This window comes from Papio anubis, chromosome 8 (assembly GCF_008728515.1).
Source record: "Papio anubis isolate 15944 chromosome 8, Panubis1.0, whole genome shotgun sequence".
Lineage (NCBI taxonomy): Eukaryota > Metazoa > Chordata > Mammalia > Primates > Cercopithecidae > Papio > Papio anubis.
Window position 1 is genome coordinate 37,367,915 of NC_044983.1, and position 16,115 is coordinate 37,384,029.

Here is a 16,115-nt window from a genome sequence, read left to right on the forward strand (position 1 = left end):
TTCTCTCTTCCCAGATGTATATTATGTTAAATATTCGAATTGTGCTAGTTGGACTGGAGATTTGGACCAATGGAAACCTGATCAACATAGCTGGGGGTGCTGGTGATGTGCTGGGGAACTTCGTGCAGTGGCGGGAAAAGTTTCTTATCACACGTCGGAGACATGACAGTGCACAGCTAGTTCTGTAAGTATTTTTTTTTAAACTACTATTAATGAAATGATCAAAATAATAATTTTTGCTTATTTTCTTGCATTGGAATTGTATTCTTTTGAGGTTTTGGGTGTTCATTTAAATGAGGAAAACTTAGCTTGATGTGGCATTATCATGAGACCTCTTCTGTCTTAGATTCCTATCACCTTTCTCCCATGTCCTCCTTTTTTCTTGGGTTTACTTCCTCATTTGGGTATAGTGTGTTTTCTACTAGTTTTTTGTGAGCGGATATATGGAAAGAAAGCATTTTGACCTCGCGAGTGTATGAAAATATGTTTTCCCAGTTTCGGAACAGAATTTAAAATTTATCTTAATTTGAGTTCTGATTATTCTAGGGCCTAAGTAACTCAGTATTTCCTAGGCATGCTTTGAGTTTCTCTTTTTTTTTTTTTTTTTTGAGACAGAATCTCACTCTGTTGGCTAGGCCAGAGTACAGTGGCACGATCTTGGCTCACTGCAGCCTCTGCCTCCTGGGTCGAAGCAATTCTCCTGCCTCAGCCTCCCGACTAGCTGGGATTGTAGGTGCCTCCTCCCGCCCCCGGCTAATTTTTGTAGTGTAGTAGAGACAGGGTGTCACCATGTTGACCAGGCTGGTCTTGAACTCCTGACCTCAGGTGATCCACCCATCTCAGCCTCCCACAGTGCTAGGATTATAGGCGTGACACTGGGTATAAAATTCTCTCCATGAAATCCTTTTTCTTCACGATTTTGAAGGCATTGCTCTTTTGTCTTTTTTGTCCCAGCATTACTATTGGGAAGTCTGAAACATTCTGATTGCTGACCTTTTTTATGTGGCCTGTTTTTCCCCTGTCACTGGAAACTTGTAGGATCTTTTCTTGGTTCCCAGGTTTCTGAATTTTCCTGATGATGTGTTTTGGTGTGGGTCTTGGTTTTTAGTAAAATCGTATGCTCACACATCCTTGTACCAGTGAGAATACCATCTAGTTCACTAAATACTAAAAGGAGCAGGTGTCAAGCATACTATGCCTTGCCCAACCACACCCACCAAACTATCTTAACCCCCTCTGTTTGTGTGGTCTCCGTCTGTCCTGTTGGAGACATTTCCCAGATACTTGATGATTTTTAGTTGTTTGTTTACAGTTGAGAATGGGGTTCTGAAAAGGTTTTTGGAAGCCTTGAGTCCATGAGTGCATTTTGGAAACTATGAGTTCACTATAGGGTGGTCTGGCTGGAATGTTTCCTTGTCAATCTGCTTGTGTCAGTACTTCTGGTCATCTTCTCCTGGCTGGTCAGATGGCCCAGAGAAGGATTTATCCATTCATTTAAAATATATTTATTGGGTGTATACCCCAGGCACTGGGACATAGCAGTGAACAAAACTGGCAAAAATTCCTGCTGTCATGGAGTCCATGTTCTGGTGGAGGAGATTGGCCATAGATGAGATAAATAAGTACATGTAGTATGTTAACCAATGATAAGTGGTAAGGAGAAAAATAAAACAGGGAGGGTAGATATAAAAGCATTGGAGGAATGAGGTTGAATTTTGAGGTGACATGGCCTAGCCAGGGAGATGCCTTCTGAGTAAAGACCTGAAGGAGGTGAGGGAATGAGTCTGGGTTATATTAATACTAGGGAAGAGAGGTCCAGGCAGAGAGAACAGGTGCTGAGGTACAGGTGTGTAGGGTGTGGTTGGGAATCACATGGGGCCCATCCAGATTTTTTTTTTTTTTTAAATTTTGGAGACAGAGTCTGATTCTGTCACCTAGGCTGGAGTGTAGTGGTGCAGTCTTGGCTCACTGCAACCTCCGCCTCACGGGTTTAAGTGATTCTTCTGCCTCAGCCTCCCAATTTGCTGGGATTACAGGTGTGTGCCACCACAGCTGGCTAATTATCGTATTTGTTTTTTTAGTAGAGATGGGGGTTTCATGATGTTGGCCAGGCTGGTCTCAAACCTCAGGTGATCTGCCCACCTCGGCCTCCCAAAGTACTGGGATTGCAGGCATGAGCCACTACTTCTGGCCCATCCTGACTTTCACGTTCACCCTGCTCACTGCGTGCAGCTGCCCGTGTAAACATATTCATTTCCTTCGTTATCTGTCTTTCCTCACTAAATTGTGTGAATAAATAAACCTAATGTATTTTAGGAGAGGTTTCATCTAGAAGGTAAAAAGAAACAAACTTGTCTCGGTATCCAGAAAGTGTCTTCATTTGTCTGAAAAAATTAATAAGGGGATAAGGCATAATTATATTCTGATTTTAGAATTTTTTTTTTTTTCCATTTTTCTGCCATGATTTGTAGGTTCTCCTAATCCAGTTGAGATTATTCATAAAATAAAAGCAACATGTCCCTTTTTTCCCCAAGAACATTTTTTAACTTTTACATTTTCATTTAGAAAGAAAGGTTTTGGTGGAACTGCAGGAATGGCGTTTGTGGGAACAGTGTGTTCAAGGAGCCACGCAGGCGGGATTAATGTGGTACGTTGTTCTTGATGTTTAACTTTGGATGTTTGCACTGGGACAATATCTAGCATTTATTGACTGTGTACTTCCTCTCCTGGTGCTTAAAACGATATTTTAGGTGTTATGAGGAACACAGTAGAAGTGGCAGATCGGTTCTTTCCCTAGAGACTGGGTCAAGTTTTTAAATATGTATTATGTGTTTATTAGCTTTTTTCTTTTTTATTTATTTTATTTTACTTTAAGTTCTGGGATACGTGTGCAGACTGTGCAGGTTTGTTACATAGGTACACATGTGCCATGGTGGTTTGCTGCACCTATCAACCCATCATCTAGGTTTTAAGCCCCATATGCATTAGATATTTGTCCTAATGCTCTCCCTCCCCTTGTCCCCCACCTCCTGACAGGCCCCAGTGTGTGATGTTCCCCTCCCTGTGTCCATGTGTTCTCATTGTTCAGCTCCCACTTATGAGTGTAGCTCTTTACTTTTTATGGGTAAGGAAACATGTACTCCATTTTAGATAATTAAATTAGAACCATCAACTTGTTTTCCTATAAACTACCATGAGTAATCTGTTGGTGCTAAAGTGGTTATCTCTTGCTTGAAGGATCCATGTCCATCATCAGTGTGTGATTCATGTTACTTTCTTACTAGACTGAAATGTATAAAGACTGTTGTTGGATGCTTGATTTATCATATAGGCTGTCAACAGTGTAGTGAATAAATTTCCATTTGTGAAAAAATAATCTGAGCAGCAAAACATTTTCTTTGTGTTCAGAAACCTAATTACTACCTTCCTGTTCTGAACAGTTTGGGCAAATCACTGTGGAGACATTTGCTTCCATTGTTGCTCATGAGTTGGGTCATAATCTTGGAATGAATCACGATGATGGGAGAGATTGTTCCTGTGGAGCAAAGAGCTGCATCATGAATTCAGGAGCATCGTGAGTACTTGGGTTCTTTTTTCTTCTCCTTTATATGGTATTATAGATCCATGTTTCTTACACTGTGAGGGATATTCATGTCTACATTGGGAAAACAGGAAATGTTATTTCTGGTTCGCTGAAATTAATTACATGACACACCAATGATAAGTCTTTTTTATTTTTTCCAGCCTTTTAGATTCAGGGAGTACATGTGGAGGTTTGTTACCTGATGTATTGCTGAAGTCTATTTTTAATTTAATAATTCCAGAGAGCTTTAAGAAGGCAACACTTACATAGACACAAGTATGTAACTACACTCTTCTGTAAACCAATTATAGACTGAAAGTGTAAGAACGTGGCAAAGTTTATATCTGAATTAGAAATTAGGAGGGAGTTTCTGCTAGGTTCAGTGTGGATTAGATTACATTGAAGGACTGTGTAAGAAATTTCTTCACAAACCTCTTTTTGAGAAAGTGCTGCATTGTCACTGTAGGTAGAAGAGATCCTGACATATTTCTATTTACAAACCCTGTTTTATAGAGATAAAGGTGGGAGGCAAGACAGAGAAGAGCAGAGAGAATGGTTAACATTTATTAAGCTCTTTTTATGTGCAGGCACTGTTGTAGGCTTTTAAAAGGTGTCCACTCACTTAGTACTTATCAGTGAAATGAGGTGCACATACTTTATCTCCTTTGCAGATGAGGAAACTGAGGTCACACATCCAAATTGCTGACTGGGATTCAAAGTCAGGAAGTCAGAGCCTGTGATCTGATCTTAGAACCCTTTCCTGTCCCAGAGCTAAAAAATAATTATAATAGAAGGTCCCGTGGTGGTTGGGCATCAGAAATGTAGATTTCTAATGCAAATTCATTGTAATGCCAGCGAGGCTCCTTCCTGATTTAGAAGGCAGGAGTCCTAAGCAGAGACCTGAACCTAACTGTAGTGCATACGTGTGTAGCTGCTGAGCCTGAGTGAAAATTAGATATGAGAGATGGTATCTTTAACAAATACAGGATGGACATGGTGGCTCATGCCTATGATCTCAGCACTTAGGGAGGATTGCTTGAGACCAGGAGTTCAAGACCAACCTGGGCAACACAGTGAGACCCTGTCTCTAAAAAAAAAAAAAAAATTAAAAAATTAACTGGGTGTGTTGGTGCGTGCCTGTAGTCCCAGCTACTCAGGAGGTTGAGGCAGGAGGATCAGTTGAGCCCAGGAGTTCAAGGCTGCAGTGAGCTATGATTGTGCCACTGCATTCCAGCCTGGGCAACAGAGCAATACCCTATTTCAAAACAAACAAAGAAACAAACACACATGAAGATTTCACATAGGGAATATCTGTGGCCGCAAGTGTTCATGCCCCTTCCCACCTCCCTCAGGCTCCTGAAGCACTGACAGAGTAATAAAAACTTCTGTCAGCCAGCCTTTCAGCTGAAGATCTGAGTGGACAAGACAATTTTAATCACATGCTAGTATAAAGGGAAGCACTCAAGCAGAATTTACAGTTTTTGAACAAATACTAGGCTCAAAAATAGATATGGAAGAGTTAAAATAGTACTTACAAGAATTCATGCTTCATAAAAAAAAAAAAAAAATTAGGTACTTAAGGAAAGTCATATGTTTGTAAAAGATTTCCTGTAGGAGAGGGAAATAAATTTAGGATTTGCTTTGGCCAGCAGTGAAGTTGAGAAAGACGTCAGTTCAGGGAAACAAGAAATGAGTAATGAACAATGAGGTAAGTCAATAGATTAAAATAAAAAAGAAGCATTCAGAGGTAAGGAGGGAATGTTATGAAACAGTGCCATAGTGGAATTTAATATGGTATAGGGAGCAATGAAGAGTGGACCCATACTTTATTCCCCAACTTGTGAAACATTTATTGAGCACTGACTACCTGCTAGACTTTGTTCTCGGCACTTGGAATACCTCAGTGAGTTAGATCGACTCACCCTTCGAGGAGTTTACATTTGGGGGGGAAGAAAATCTATAAACATAAGAAAATCAATAATAGAGAGTGTTAGAAGGTGATAAGTGCTATGGGAAATAAAATAGAGCAGAATGTGGAGGATTGGGAGGGCTGAGGGTAGTGAAACAACAGAACAGGCCTCAGTATGACAAAACTGGTTGTTAATAACAGAAACCTGAGTGAGCTGGTATTTAAAACCACTCCCCTAAAGTAAACCCTGTGTCAAACAGACTTATAATTAAAATATTTTGAGGAGAATGGTATTTTGAATATTATATTTAAAACTTAGTGCATATTGACATTTAAATATGAAGATAACATAATCTCAAATTTAAGGTATCCATCATTTTCCCCAAGGGAAGAGCCAAAAAAGTGTTGTTGTTGTTGTTTGGTTGGTTGATTTGAATGTGTATAAACTTGCTAGGGATACAGTAGATAGAAAGGGAGTGAACTGTTTGTTACTGGATCTTGGAGAGTCTCTGTAGCTACAGGGGAGACTGACCCCATAGGAGTTGAGGTAGAGGGACACTGATGACATGAGGACACTGATAACATGAGGTAGAGGGACACTGATAACACTGATAATAGAGACGATTCCAGGGGAATTATTCAGCCTTATTCTCCCAGTGACTTCTTATCTCTTGAATAGAAGTGGCCAAAGTGAGTACCTATGTCTTGTCCAGCTTAGTGGGAAAGCTTTTGATTTTTCACTGTGGAGTATGATGTTGGCTGTGGGCTTTTCATATATGGCCTTTATTATATTGAAGTGATTTCCCTCTTCCTAGTTTGTTGAGATTTTTTGTTGTGAAAGAATGTTGAATTTTATCAAATGCCTTTTTGGCACCTGTTGAGATGATTATGTGACTTTGATCCTTGATTCTGTTAACGTGGTGTTAATACATTTTTGTGTGTTGAACCAGCCTTGTATCGCAGATATAAATCTCACTTAGTTGGAGGGCCTGATGTTTCTGATGTGTTGTTGAGTTCTATTTGCTAGTATTTGTCTCGAGGATTTTTACATTTATGTTGCTAGGGATATTGACTTATAATTTTCTTTTCTGGTTGTCTCTTGTCTGACTTTGATATTAGGGTGATGCTGGGCTCATAAAATGAGTTTGAAAGTGTTCCTTCCTCTTCAATATTTTGAGAAGACTTTTTTTTTTTTTTTTTTAAGCAGTTTTAGGTTCGGAGAATAATCAAGAGGAAAGTAGAAAGACTCCTCTCATACACTTTCTGTCCCCACACTTGCATAGTCTCCCCATTTCAACATCCCTAAACAGAGGGGTATGATTGTTAAAACTGACGAACCTACATCGACACATGTTGACTTCTCAAAGTCCATACTTTATGGCTCACTCTTGGCGTTGTGCATTCTATGGGTATGGACAAGTGTATGATGATAAGTATCCCTCATTATGGTATCATACAGAATATATCCATCGCCCTGAAAAATCCTCTGTGCTCCACCTGGTCATCTCTCCCTACCCCTTCAACCCTTGGCAACTGCTAGTCTTTTTACTGTCTCCGTAGTTTTGTGTTTTCCAGAATATCATATATTTAGAATCATGCAGTATGTTGCCGTTTTACATTGGCTTCTTTCACTTAGCAATATGCATTTAAGGATCCTCTGTGTCTTTTCATGTCTTGATAGCTCATTTATTTGTAGTGCTGAATAATGTCCCATTATTTGGATGTACCACAGTTTGACCATTTACCTACCGAAGGACATGTTGGTTGCTTCTAAGCTTTGGCAATTATGAAAAAAGCTGCTGTAAGTGTCTGCGTGCAGGGTTTTGTGTGACCATGTTTTCAGCTCCTTTGGGTAAATACCAAGGGATGTGATTGCTGGATCGTATGTTAAGAGAGTATGTTTAGTTTTGTAAGAAACTGCCAAATTGTCTTCCAAAGTAGCTGTACTACTTTGTATTCCCACCAACAGTGAATGAGAATTGCTGTTGCTCTACATCTTTGTCAGAATTTGGTGTTGTCAGTGTTTTGGATTTTGGCCATTCCTATAGTCATGTAGTGGTATCTCATTGTTTCAATTTACATTTCCCTGATGACATAGGATGTAGACGATCTTTTTGTGTGTTTATTTGCCTTCTGTATATCTTCTTTGTGGCATCTGTGAAGGTCTTTGGCCCATTGTTTAATCAGATTGTTTCTTGTCTTATTTTTTAGTTTTAAGAGTTCTTTGCATACTTTGCGTAAGAGTCTTTTATCAAATACGTCTTTTACAAATATTTTCTACTAGTCTGTAGCTTATCTTCTCACTCTTTTAATATTGTCTTTCACTGAGCATACATTTAATGTTTTATTTTATTTTTGGGACAGAGTCTTCCTCTGTCGCCCAGGCTGGAGTGCAGTGGCCAGATCTCTGCTCACTGCAAGCTCCGCCTCCCGGGTTTACGCCATTCTCCTGCCTCAGCCTCCCGAGTAGCTGGGATTACAGGCGCCCGCCACCTCGACTGGCTAGTTTTTTGTATTTTTTCAGTAGAGACGGGGTTTCACCGTGTTAGCCAGGATGGTCTCGATCTCCTGACCTCGTGATCCGCCCGCCTCGGCCTCCCAAAGTGCTGGGATTACAGGCTTGAGCCACCACGCCTGACCCATTTAATATTTTAATTCTTTCATGGACGATGCCTTTTGTGTTGTATCTAAAAAGTAATTACCATATCCAAGATGATCTAGTTTTTCTCCTATGTTATTTCCCAGGAATTTTAGAGTTTTGAATTTTACACTTAGATCTTTGATCCACTTGGAGTTAATTGTGGAGGATGTAAGATCTGTGTCTAGATTTATTTATTTATTTTTTGCATACGAATATCTAGTTGTACCAGCACCATTTGTTGAAAAAAACTATCTTTTATGTCTTTTGTCAGAGATCAGTTAGCTGTATTTGTGTGGGACTCTTTCTGGGCTCTCTGTCTTGTTCTATTTGTCTTTTGTTTTGCCAGTAACACAGTCTTTAAGCTTGTGCATGCATCATGTAGTTCTCGTGCCGTGGTTTTCAGTTCCATCCGGCCATTTAAGGTCCTCTCTACACTGTTTATTCTAGTTAGCCATTTGTCTAATCTTTTTTCAAAGTTTTTAGCTTCCTTGCGATGGGTTTGAATATCCTCCTTTAGCTCGGAGAAGTTTGTTATTACCGACCTTCTGAAGCCTATTTCTGTCAGCTCCTCAAAGTCATTCTCTGTCCAGCTTTGTTCTGTTGCTCTGAGGAGCTGCAGTCCTTTGGAGGAGAAGCAGCACTCTGATTTTTAGAATTTTCAGCTTTTCTGCTCTGGTTTCTCCCCATCTTTGTGGTTTTATCTACCTTTAGTCTTTGATGCTGGTGACCTACAGATGGGGTTTTGGTGTGGATGTCCTTTTTGTTGATGTTGATGCTATTCCTTTCTGTTTGCTAGTTTTCATTCTGAGAGTCAGGTCCCTCAGCTGCAGGTCTGTTGGAGTTTGCTGGAGGTGCACTCCAGACTCTGTTTGCCTGGCTATCGCCAGTGGAGGCTGCAGAACAGCAAATATTGCAGAAGAGAAAATATTGCTGCCTGATCCTTCCTCTGGAAGCCTCATCCCAGAGGGGCACCCGCCTGTATGAAGTGTCAGCCGGCCCCTACTGGGAGGTGTCTCCCAGTTAGGCTACATGGGGTTCAGGGACCCACTTGAGGGGGCAGTCTGTCTGTTCTCAGAGCTCAAACACTGTGCTAGGAGAACCACTGCTCTCTTCAGAGCTGTCAGACAGGGACATTTAAGTCTGCAGAAGATTCTGTTGCCTTTTGTTCACCTATGCCCTGTCCCCAGAGGTGGGGTCTACAGAGGCAGCAGGCCTTGCAGAGCTGTGGTGGGCTCCGCCCAGTTCGAGCTTCCTTGGCTGCTTTGTTTACCTACTCAAGCCTCAGCAATGGCAGATGCTCCTCCCCCTGCCAGGCTTCTGCCTTGCAGGTCGCAGGTCAATCTCAGACCGCGGTGCTAGCAGTGAGCAAGGCTCTGTGGGCGTAGGACCCCCTGAGCTAGGCACGGGATATAATCTCCTGGTGTGCCATTTGCTAAGACCGTTGGAAAAGCACAGTGTTTGGGCGGAATTGTGCCGATTTTCCAGGTACAGTCTGTCACGGCTTCCCTTGGCTAGGAAAGGGAAATCCCTTGACCTCTTGCGCTTCCTGGGTGAGGCGATGCCCTGCCCTGCTTCAGCTCACCCTCTGTGGGCTGCATCCACTGTCCAACCAGTTCCAGTGAGATGAACCAGGTACCTCAGTTGGAAATGCAGAAATCACCATCTTCTGCGTCTGTCACACTGGGAGCTGCAGACCGGAGCGGTTCCTATTTGGCCGTCTTGGAATGGCAACACAGTCTTGATTACTGTAGCTTTAGAGTAAGTCTTGAAGTTAGGTACCACCAGTCCTCCAACTTTGTTCTTCTTTTTCACTATTATATTGGCTATTCTGGGTCTTTTGCCACCCCATGTAAACTTTAAAGTCAGTTTTATCTATATTCACAAACTAATTTGCTGGGATTTTGATTGGGATTGCATTGAATGTATAGATCAAGTTGGGGAACCGACATCTTGACAATATTGAGTCTGCCTGTATGTAAGCATGAAATATCTCTCTGTTTATTTAGTTCTTTGATTCTTTCATCAGATAGTGTTATTGTTTCCCCATAGAGATCTTACACATATTTTGTTAGATTTATAACTAACTCTCATTTTTGGGGGTCCTAATGTACCTGATATTATGTTTTTAATTTCAAATTCTACTTGTTCATTGCTGGCATATAGAAAAGCAATTGACTTTTGTATACTAACCCTGTATCCTATAACCTTTCTGTAATTGCTTTTTAGTTCCAGGAGTCTTTTTCAATTCTTTTTGATTTTATATATAGATGATCATATTATCTCTGTACAAAGACAGTTTTTCTTTCTTTCCAGTCAGTATACCTTTTACTTCCTTTTCTTTTCTCACTGCAGTAGCTAGGACTACCAATAATTTGATTCTGCTTTACCTTCCTCATATTTTTTTTTTAGTGTTGACAGTGTATTTATTTTTATTTTTAATGGTTATGCTTCTAAAACATATTTAAATTTTATTTTTAATCCAAATTGAAAATATATTTTATAATTATATCACTTAATATATTTATATTTACTGTAATTACTGATACATTTAATCAAATCTAAATGCCGTTGATTATAAGATATAGCACTTTTTACATACCACTGAGAATGAAATATGGTGTCAATGAAGTTAATACTTCAATTGTAATCTGAAATGAATCTCAGTCTCAAAGTTATTTAAATATGAAAAGAATGTTTTAGAATCAATTAAATATAGCATTTGGGTTTAAATCTACCATCTTATGTCTTTCCTTTATTTGTCTTACTTCTTTTATGGTTTTATTAAACCATAAAGTAAGTTTTATTAAAACTTATTTTATAAAATGGTTTTATTAAACCATTAAGTCTTCGGTCTTAAATATTTAAGTTGATGGATGTTCCAATTGCCCTGATTTGGTCTTTACACATTGTATGAATGGATCAAGTGATTACATGTATCCTGAGAATATATACATCTACTGTGTATCAGTTAAAAACGGGACGACAACAACAACAACAACAAAATCTTCTGTGTTATTTCTTTTGGGTTGATAGAGTGTTTTTACTTTTATTTTCACTTTGTAGAAATGGGGTCTTGTTATGTTGTCCAGGCTGGTTTTGAACTCCTAGGCCTAAGCAGTCCTCCCACCTTAACCTCCTGATGTGCTGGGATTACAGGCATGAGCCACTGCGCACTGCCAGATAGTGATTTTAGCATATACTGTTCTCCTTCTAGACATATTTCTAGAATGGAAATTATACAGTCTTTTATTTTTTTTAAAGTTACCCTAGAAATTGTTACATATATTCTTGATTTATCTTGTCTACCATTAAATCTTATCCTTCCCCACACAGTTCAAAGACTATATAGTGCTTTAACTCCGTTCATCACTTTCTTGACTCATATAGCTGTGTGCCAGGAAGATACTAGTGATTGTTGAATGAAAATTGTTTATCATTATTCATTTAGATTTTGACCACTGCCCTTGCTCTTTGGTCCTCTTGCATCTCTGACCTTCCATTTGGGGTCCATTTTTAGGTCTGATCAAAAAACCAATTTTGACTTTCCTTTAGTGTGTGTTTAGTAGTAGTATATCTCTTAGTTTTTGTTTTTCTCCTCAGGGTGTCTTTATTTCTCTCTCTTTTTTGAGGATATTTTTGTTGAATATAGAATCATCATCAGTTATTTTTCATCATATTGGGATTTTTCCATTGTCTTTTGCCTTCCATGTTGTTGAGATGTCAGATGTCAGACCATTATTCCATTGAAGTGAGTCTCTCTATTTACCTATGGCTGTTTTCACAATTTTGTCTTCAAACGTTTTTTTGAAATTTCATTATCATGTTCCTGTTGTAGAAAGAAAAAAAAAACATGCATACATACATATGTAATGTATATATAACACATTTACACATATATGTCTTCATATCCTGCTTAGAAATTTTTTAGTGTTTTAAAGTTTGTGGCTTGATATTTTTCATCAGTCAGAAAATTCTCAGTCATGTCTTTACATATTGCTTCTTTACATATTGCCTGTGTACACAGGGTGTCTGCACATTTGCTGTGTCTCTTATGCCTCTGTGATTCTGGTGAACTGTGTGTTAGACCTCACTATGTCTCCTTTGTCTCTTATTTTTTAAAATATATGTTTCCTATCTTTTTGTGTTTTTTTTTTTTCTTCTGGGTAATTTCTTCTGATATCTTTCAGCTCACTGATTTCTGCCTTCATATGTATTTTGTCTGTTGTTAAACTTATCCATTGAGTTATTAATTTTGCTTATTTCATTTGTCAAATTTCTGTCAGGTTCTTTTTCAAATCTGATATTAGTTTTGTAGATTTTAGTTTCCCGCCCAAATTTTCATGCTTGTCACTTTTGCCCCTGATCATAGTAAGCATAAATGGTTTATGGCTATCATTTGATAATCCTAGAACTAGAATTAGGAGTCTTTATTGGGCTTTATCTGCTCAGTTTTTTCTTTCTTGTAGTGTATTGTGGCTTCATGTGGTATTTTATATTGTGTAGCCATTATATTTAAAATTTTTTTAAAGAATAATTTCTAGGCCATGCGCGGTGGCTCATGCCTGTAATCCCAGCACTTTGGGAGGCTGAGGCAGGCAGATAACGAGGTCAGGAGATCGAGACCATCCTGGGTAACACGTGAAACCCCATCTCTACTAAAAATACAAAAAAAATTAACCGGGCTTGGTGGCGGGCGCCTGTAGTCCCAGCTACTCAGGAGGCTGAGGCAAGAGAATGGCGTGAACCCGGGAGGTGGAACTTGCAGTGAGCTGAGATCGTGCCACTGCATTCCAGCCTGGGTGACAGAGCAAGTCTCCGTCTCAAAAAAAAAAAAAAAAATTTTTTTTTGAACTAGGATGAGGTTATGCTAGGTAATTTTTTTTTCTTTTATTTTTCCTCAGATTCCTTTTTACTACTAAGGTGATATTAAACTTTCTTTTTTTGAGGGCAGATTTCCTACCCTCTACTTCGCAGGCTATTTAATAAATATTAATTTTCTATCATTTTGTTTGGCTTCTTCTTTTTTTAGATGCCAGTGATGTTGTAGATGTTTCATTTTTTTTCCCCTCAGATAACTAGTCTTTGGGTTCCAGTTCTATTTAATAAAATGCATAATCTACCCTTGTAGTAAGATTTTTTGTTATTATTTATGATATTTTGGGGACAGTGGTATTCTCATGCGTTGCTCTTAGATTCCAGAAAGTGTGAGTTGCTCTTCCTGGAAGGTGCCTTTCTAGAGAATTGACTTTCTTGACTCTGCCCCTCAATGTCACCTCCGTCAGCAAGTTTCCATAATCAGGTGTTTTTTTTCTTAATCTAATTCAGTACCAGCACTTAGAATCTTCTCTTAAGACTTCCTAATCCTAGGCTGTGGGAATCAGCATAGTAATGGTGGAAATGTGTTCTGGGAATTTTCAGAGTACTCAAAGAAATAATGTTTTAAATGATAGTTGAAATTTTTTCTTTGTCATTTCCAGGTAAAACATTTTCATTATTGTCAATCTCCTTTTGAAGCCATTTTGGGAAAATCACCTAGATGTGAGAAAAGAGAGGAGGAGAGGCTATAAATCATTAATATTGTGGAGTCTAGAGGTGATAGAGAGTAGAAATACTTGAGTTGCTCTTGAAGCCACGTTATCAGGTGAAAGATCACTCTTTTTGTTGCTGTAGGTGCCAGGCAGGGATGGCTAGTGAAAGGGCATCTTCACTGTGGCCTCCAAAGCATTTTAAGGTCTCACCGAAGGCCAACACAGGGGGATGTTGTTACTATCTCCATCTGTTAAAGAGCACCAGAAATGTCTATGATTTTGTTATGCTTTTTAGTTCTATGGTCAATTCATTGTGGGTGAAACTTTTTTTTGGGGGTAGATTGCTGAAGGATCAAGCATTTGAAACACTGCTTATGAGAAAATGTCTTTCAATTACGAAATAATGAGCATATTTAAAAAACTTGTTTAAAGGTGATAGACTTTATATAGGTTAAAATTAGGGATGAAAATATAGGACTGTACATATGCCTGCACAAGTTCTATGGCCATTGTCTAATTAAATATATATAATTTAGAAATATATATTTATGTAGCATATATATTTAAATATATATTTAAGTGTGTGTATGTGTGTTTTTTTTTGTTTTTTGTTTTTGTTTTTTTTGGAGACAGGGTCTCGCCCTGTTGCCCAGGCTGCAGAGCAGTGGCATGATCATAGCTCACTGCAGCCTTAAACTCCTCCCACCCCAGCCTCCTGAGTAGCTGGGACTACAGGTGTGCACCACCATGCCCAGTTTATTTTTTGTAGAGACAGGGTCGCACTGTGTTGCCCAGGTGGCCTTGAACTCCTGGGCTCAAGTGATCCTCTTGCCTTAGCTTCCCAAAGTGTTGGGATTACATTATTAAATATATTCCTACAAAAAACATTATTGCATGTATACCATGTAGCAGGCACTGTACTTACCACATAAAGATTAACAGTACAAAATAAAAAACAGTTACAAGCCTCTGTTTAAACTGCAGTCTCCTTTGTTTATCAAATAATTACTATATACTGCTTTGACATTTTTACTTGCTGTCTAGGCTCAAACTCCTGTGGTCCCTCCTAAAGTCATCCTAAAATCTGATCTACCCGTAGTCTTCCCCATGTGAATTAATGGTAACTCCTTCCTTCTAGTATCCCAGGACAGCAGCCTGGGAGTCATTCTTGATTTCTCTTTTTTCTCACTCTTCATCTTAATGGCTGTTCCTTTAAAACAAAAGCAATTCAGCCACTTCTTACAGCTCCCACTGTTATCATTTTGGTCCATCATCATCTGTTTAGTAGATTTCTCTAAGGACCTTCTTTGTAGTCTTCCTCCTTAGTAGAACAGGTATGGTGATCCTATTAAAACATTAGTCAAATCATGTTACTCCTGCTCAACACTTTCCATGGTCTTCCCCTTCTAACTTCCCTATTTGACTTACAGTAGAAAGCCACATTCCTACAATGGCCTATTCCCATCTTTGCTGACTGTGTCTCTCATGACTCATTTCCTCACTGACTCAGTCTGCCAGGAAAGCTTCTACCTCAGAGTTTTTGCATTTGCTATTCCTTCTCTCTATAATGTTTTTCTCCCGGATACACAGTTTTGACTGAACTCTCACAGGTTTGAGATGCCTGTCCTGACTACCCTTTTAAAATCACAAGCATCCCTTCCTCTGCAGAGCTCATCACACCCACACTCCCTCACCTTTTTTCCCCATAGCACTTATTACCTTGTAGTATGCTACCTGACTTATTATATAAGTAAATCACTGAATCATAATCATAACCTTTACAGAGGCAAGGATTTTTATCTGCTATTTCACAGTTTCATCCCTTGTACCAAGAAGAATGCCTTGTACATAATAGATATTCAGTAAATATTTGTTGAATGAATGGTTGATTGATATTGCATAAAAGGACTCCTCCTTACAATATTCTTAGTAGCAAGAAAAAGAATAAGGAAGACAAGTCTTTCTGTTCTTGTTAAAAGCCTTGTGCTAAATCTTTTCTTTCCATGAGTCAGAATTTTGCCTTTGCCTATTCTTTTGTCTCAAACCATTGATAGTTTATGTTCTTTCTTTTTTCTTTCTCTGCCAGCGAGTCTTTTAAAATCCTTCCACATCCCACATCTATAGACTTTTTTTTTTTTTTTTTTTTGGTCAAACAGCAGTTAACAGTACCAAAATGTTTTAGGCAGACTGCATTCCAATCCAAGAGGCAGGAGTCAGTACTATCAACTTTTCTGCAAACCAGTTAGCAAAGAAGAGTTTAACATGACTGCTCAGGGCAAAAAATATGTTTCTTAGAGTTCCTTGGATGTACAAAAGACCCAGCCATAGATAGAGCTGCTTCTTCATTAACTAGAATGCAACATAACTTTCACTCTTGCTGCTACTTCTGGTACCATTGCTCAAACTGATGAAAAAGAGATTCAGGGTACCAAATTCCCCTGAAAAAATACAAAT

The 16,115-nt window shown here is 38.9% G+C and overlaps 1 protein-coding gene across 2 annotated transcripts in view; it reads left to right on the forward strand.

The window, feature by feature from the left end:
* The window catches only part of ADAM9 (ADAM metallopeptidase domain 9), a 112,776-nt gene that overhangs the window by 26,333 nt on the left and 70,328 nt on the right, over positions 1-16,115 (forward strand). For both annotated transcript variants that reach the window (XR_002523772.2, XM_003902666.5), the window contains exons 9-11: positions 15-184; positions 2,566-2,647; positions 3,441-3,574. Coding sequence is in view for 1 of the 2 variants with exons in the window: in XM_003902666.5 (XP_003902715.1) it covers positions 15-184; positions 2,566-2,647; positions 3,441-3,574 (386 nt within the window). In the remaining variant the exon portion in view is untranslated. The remainder of the gene's footprint in view (positions 1-14; positions 185-2,565; positions 2,648-3,440; positions 3,575-16,115) is intronic.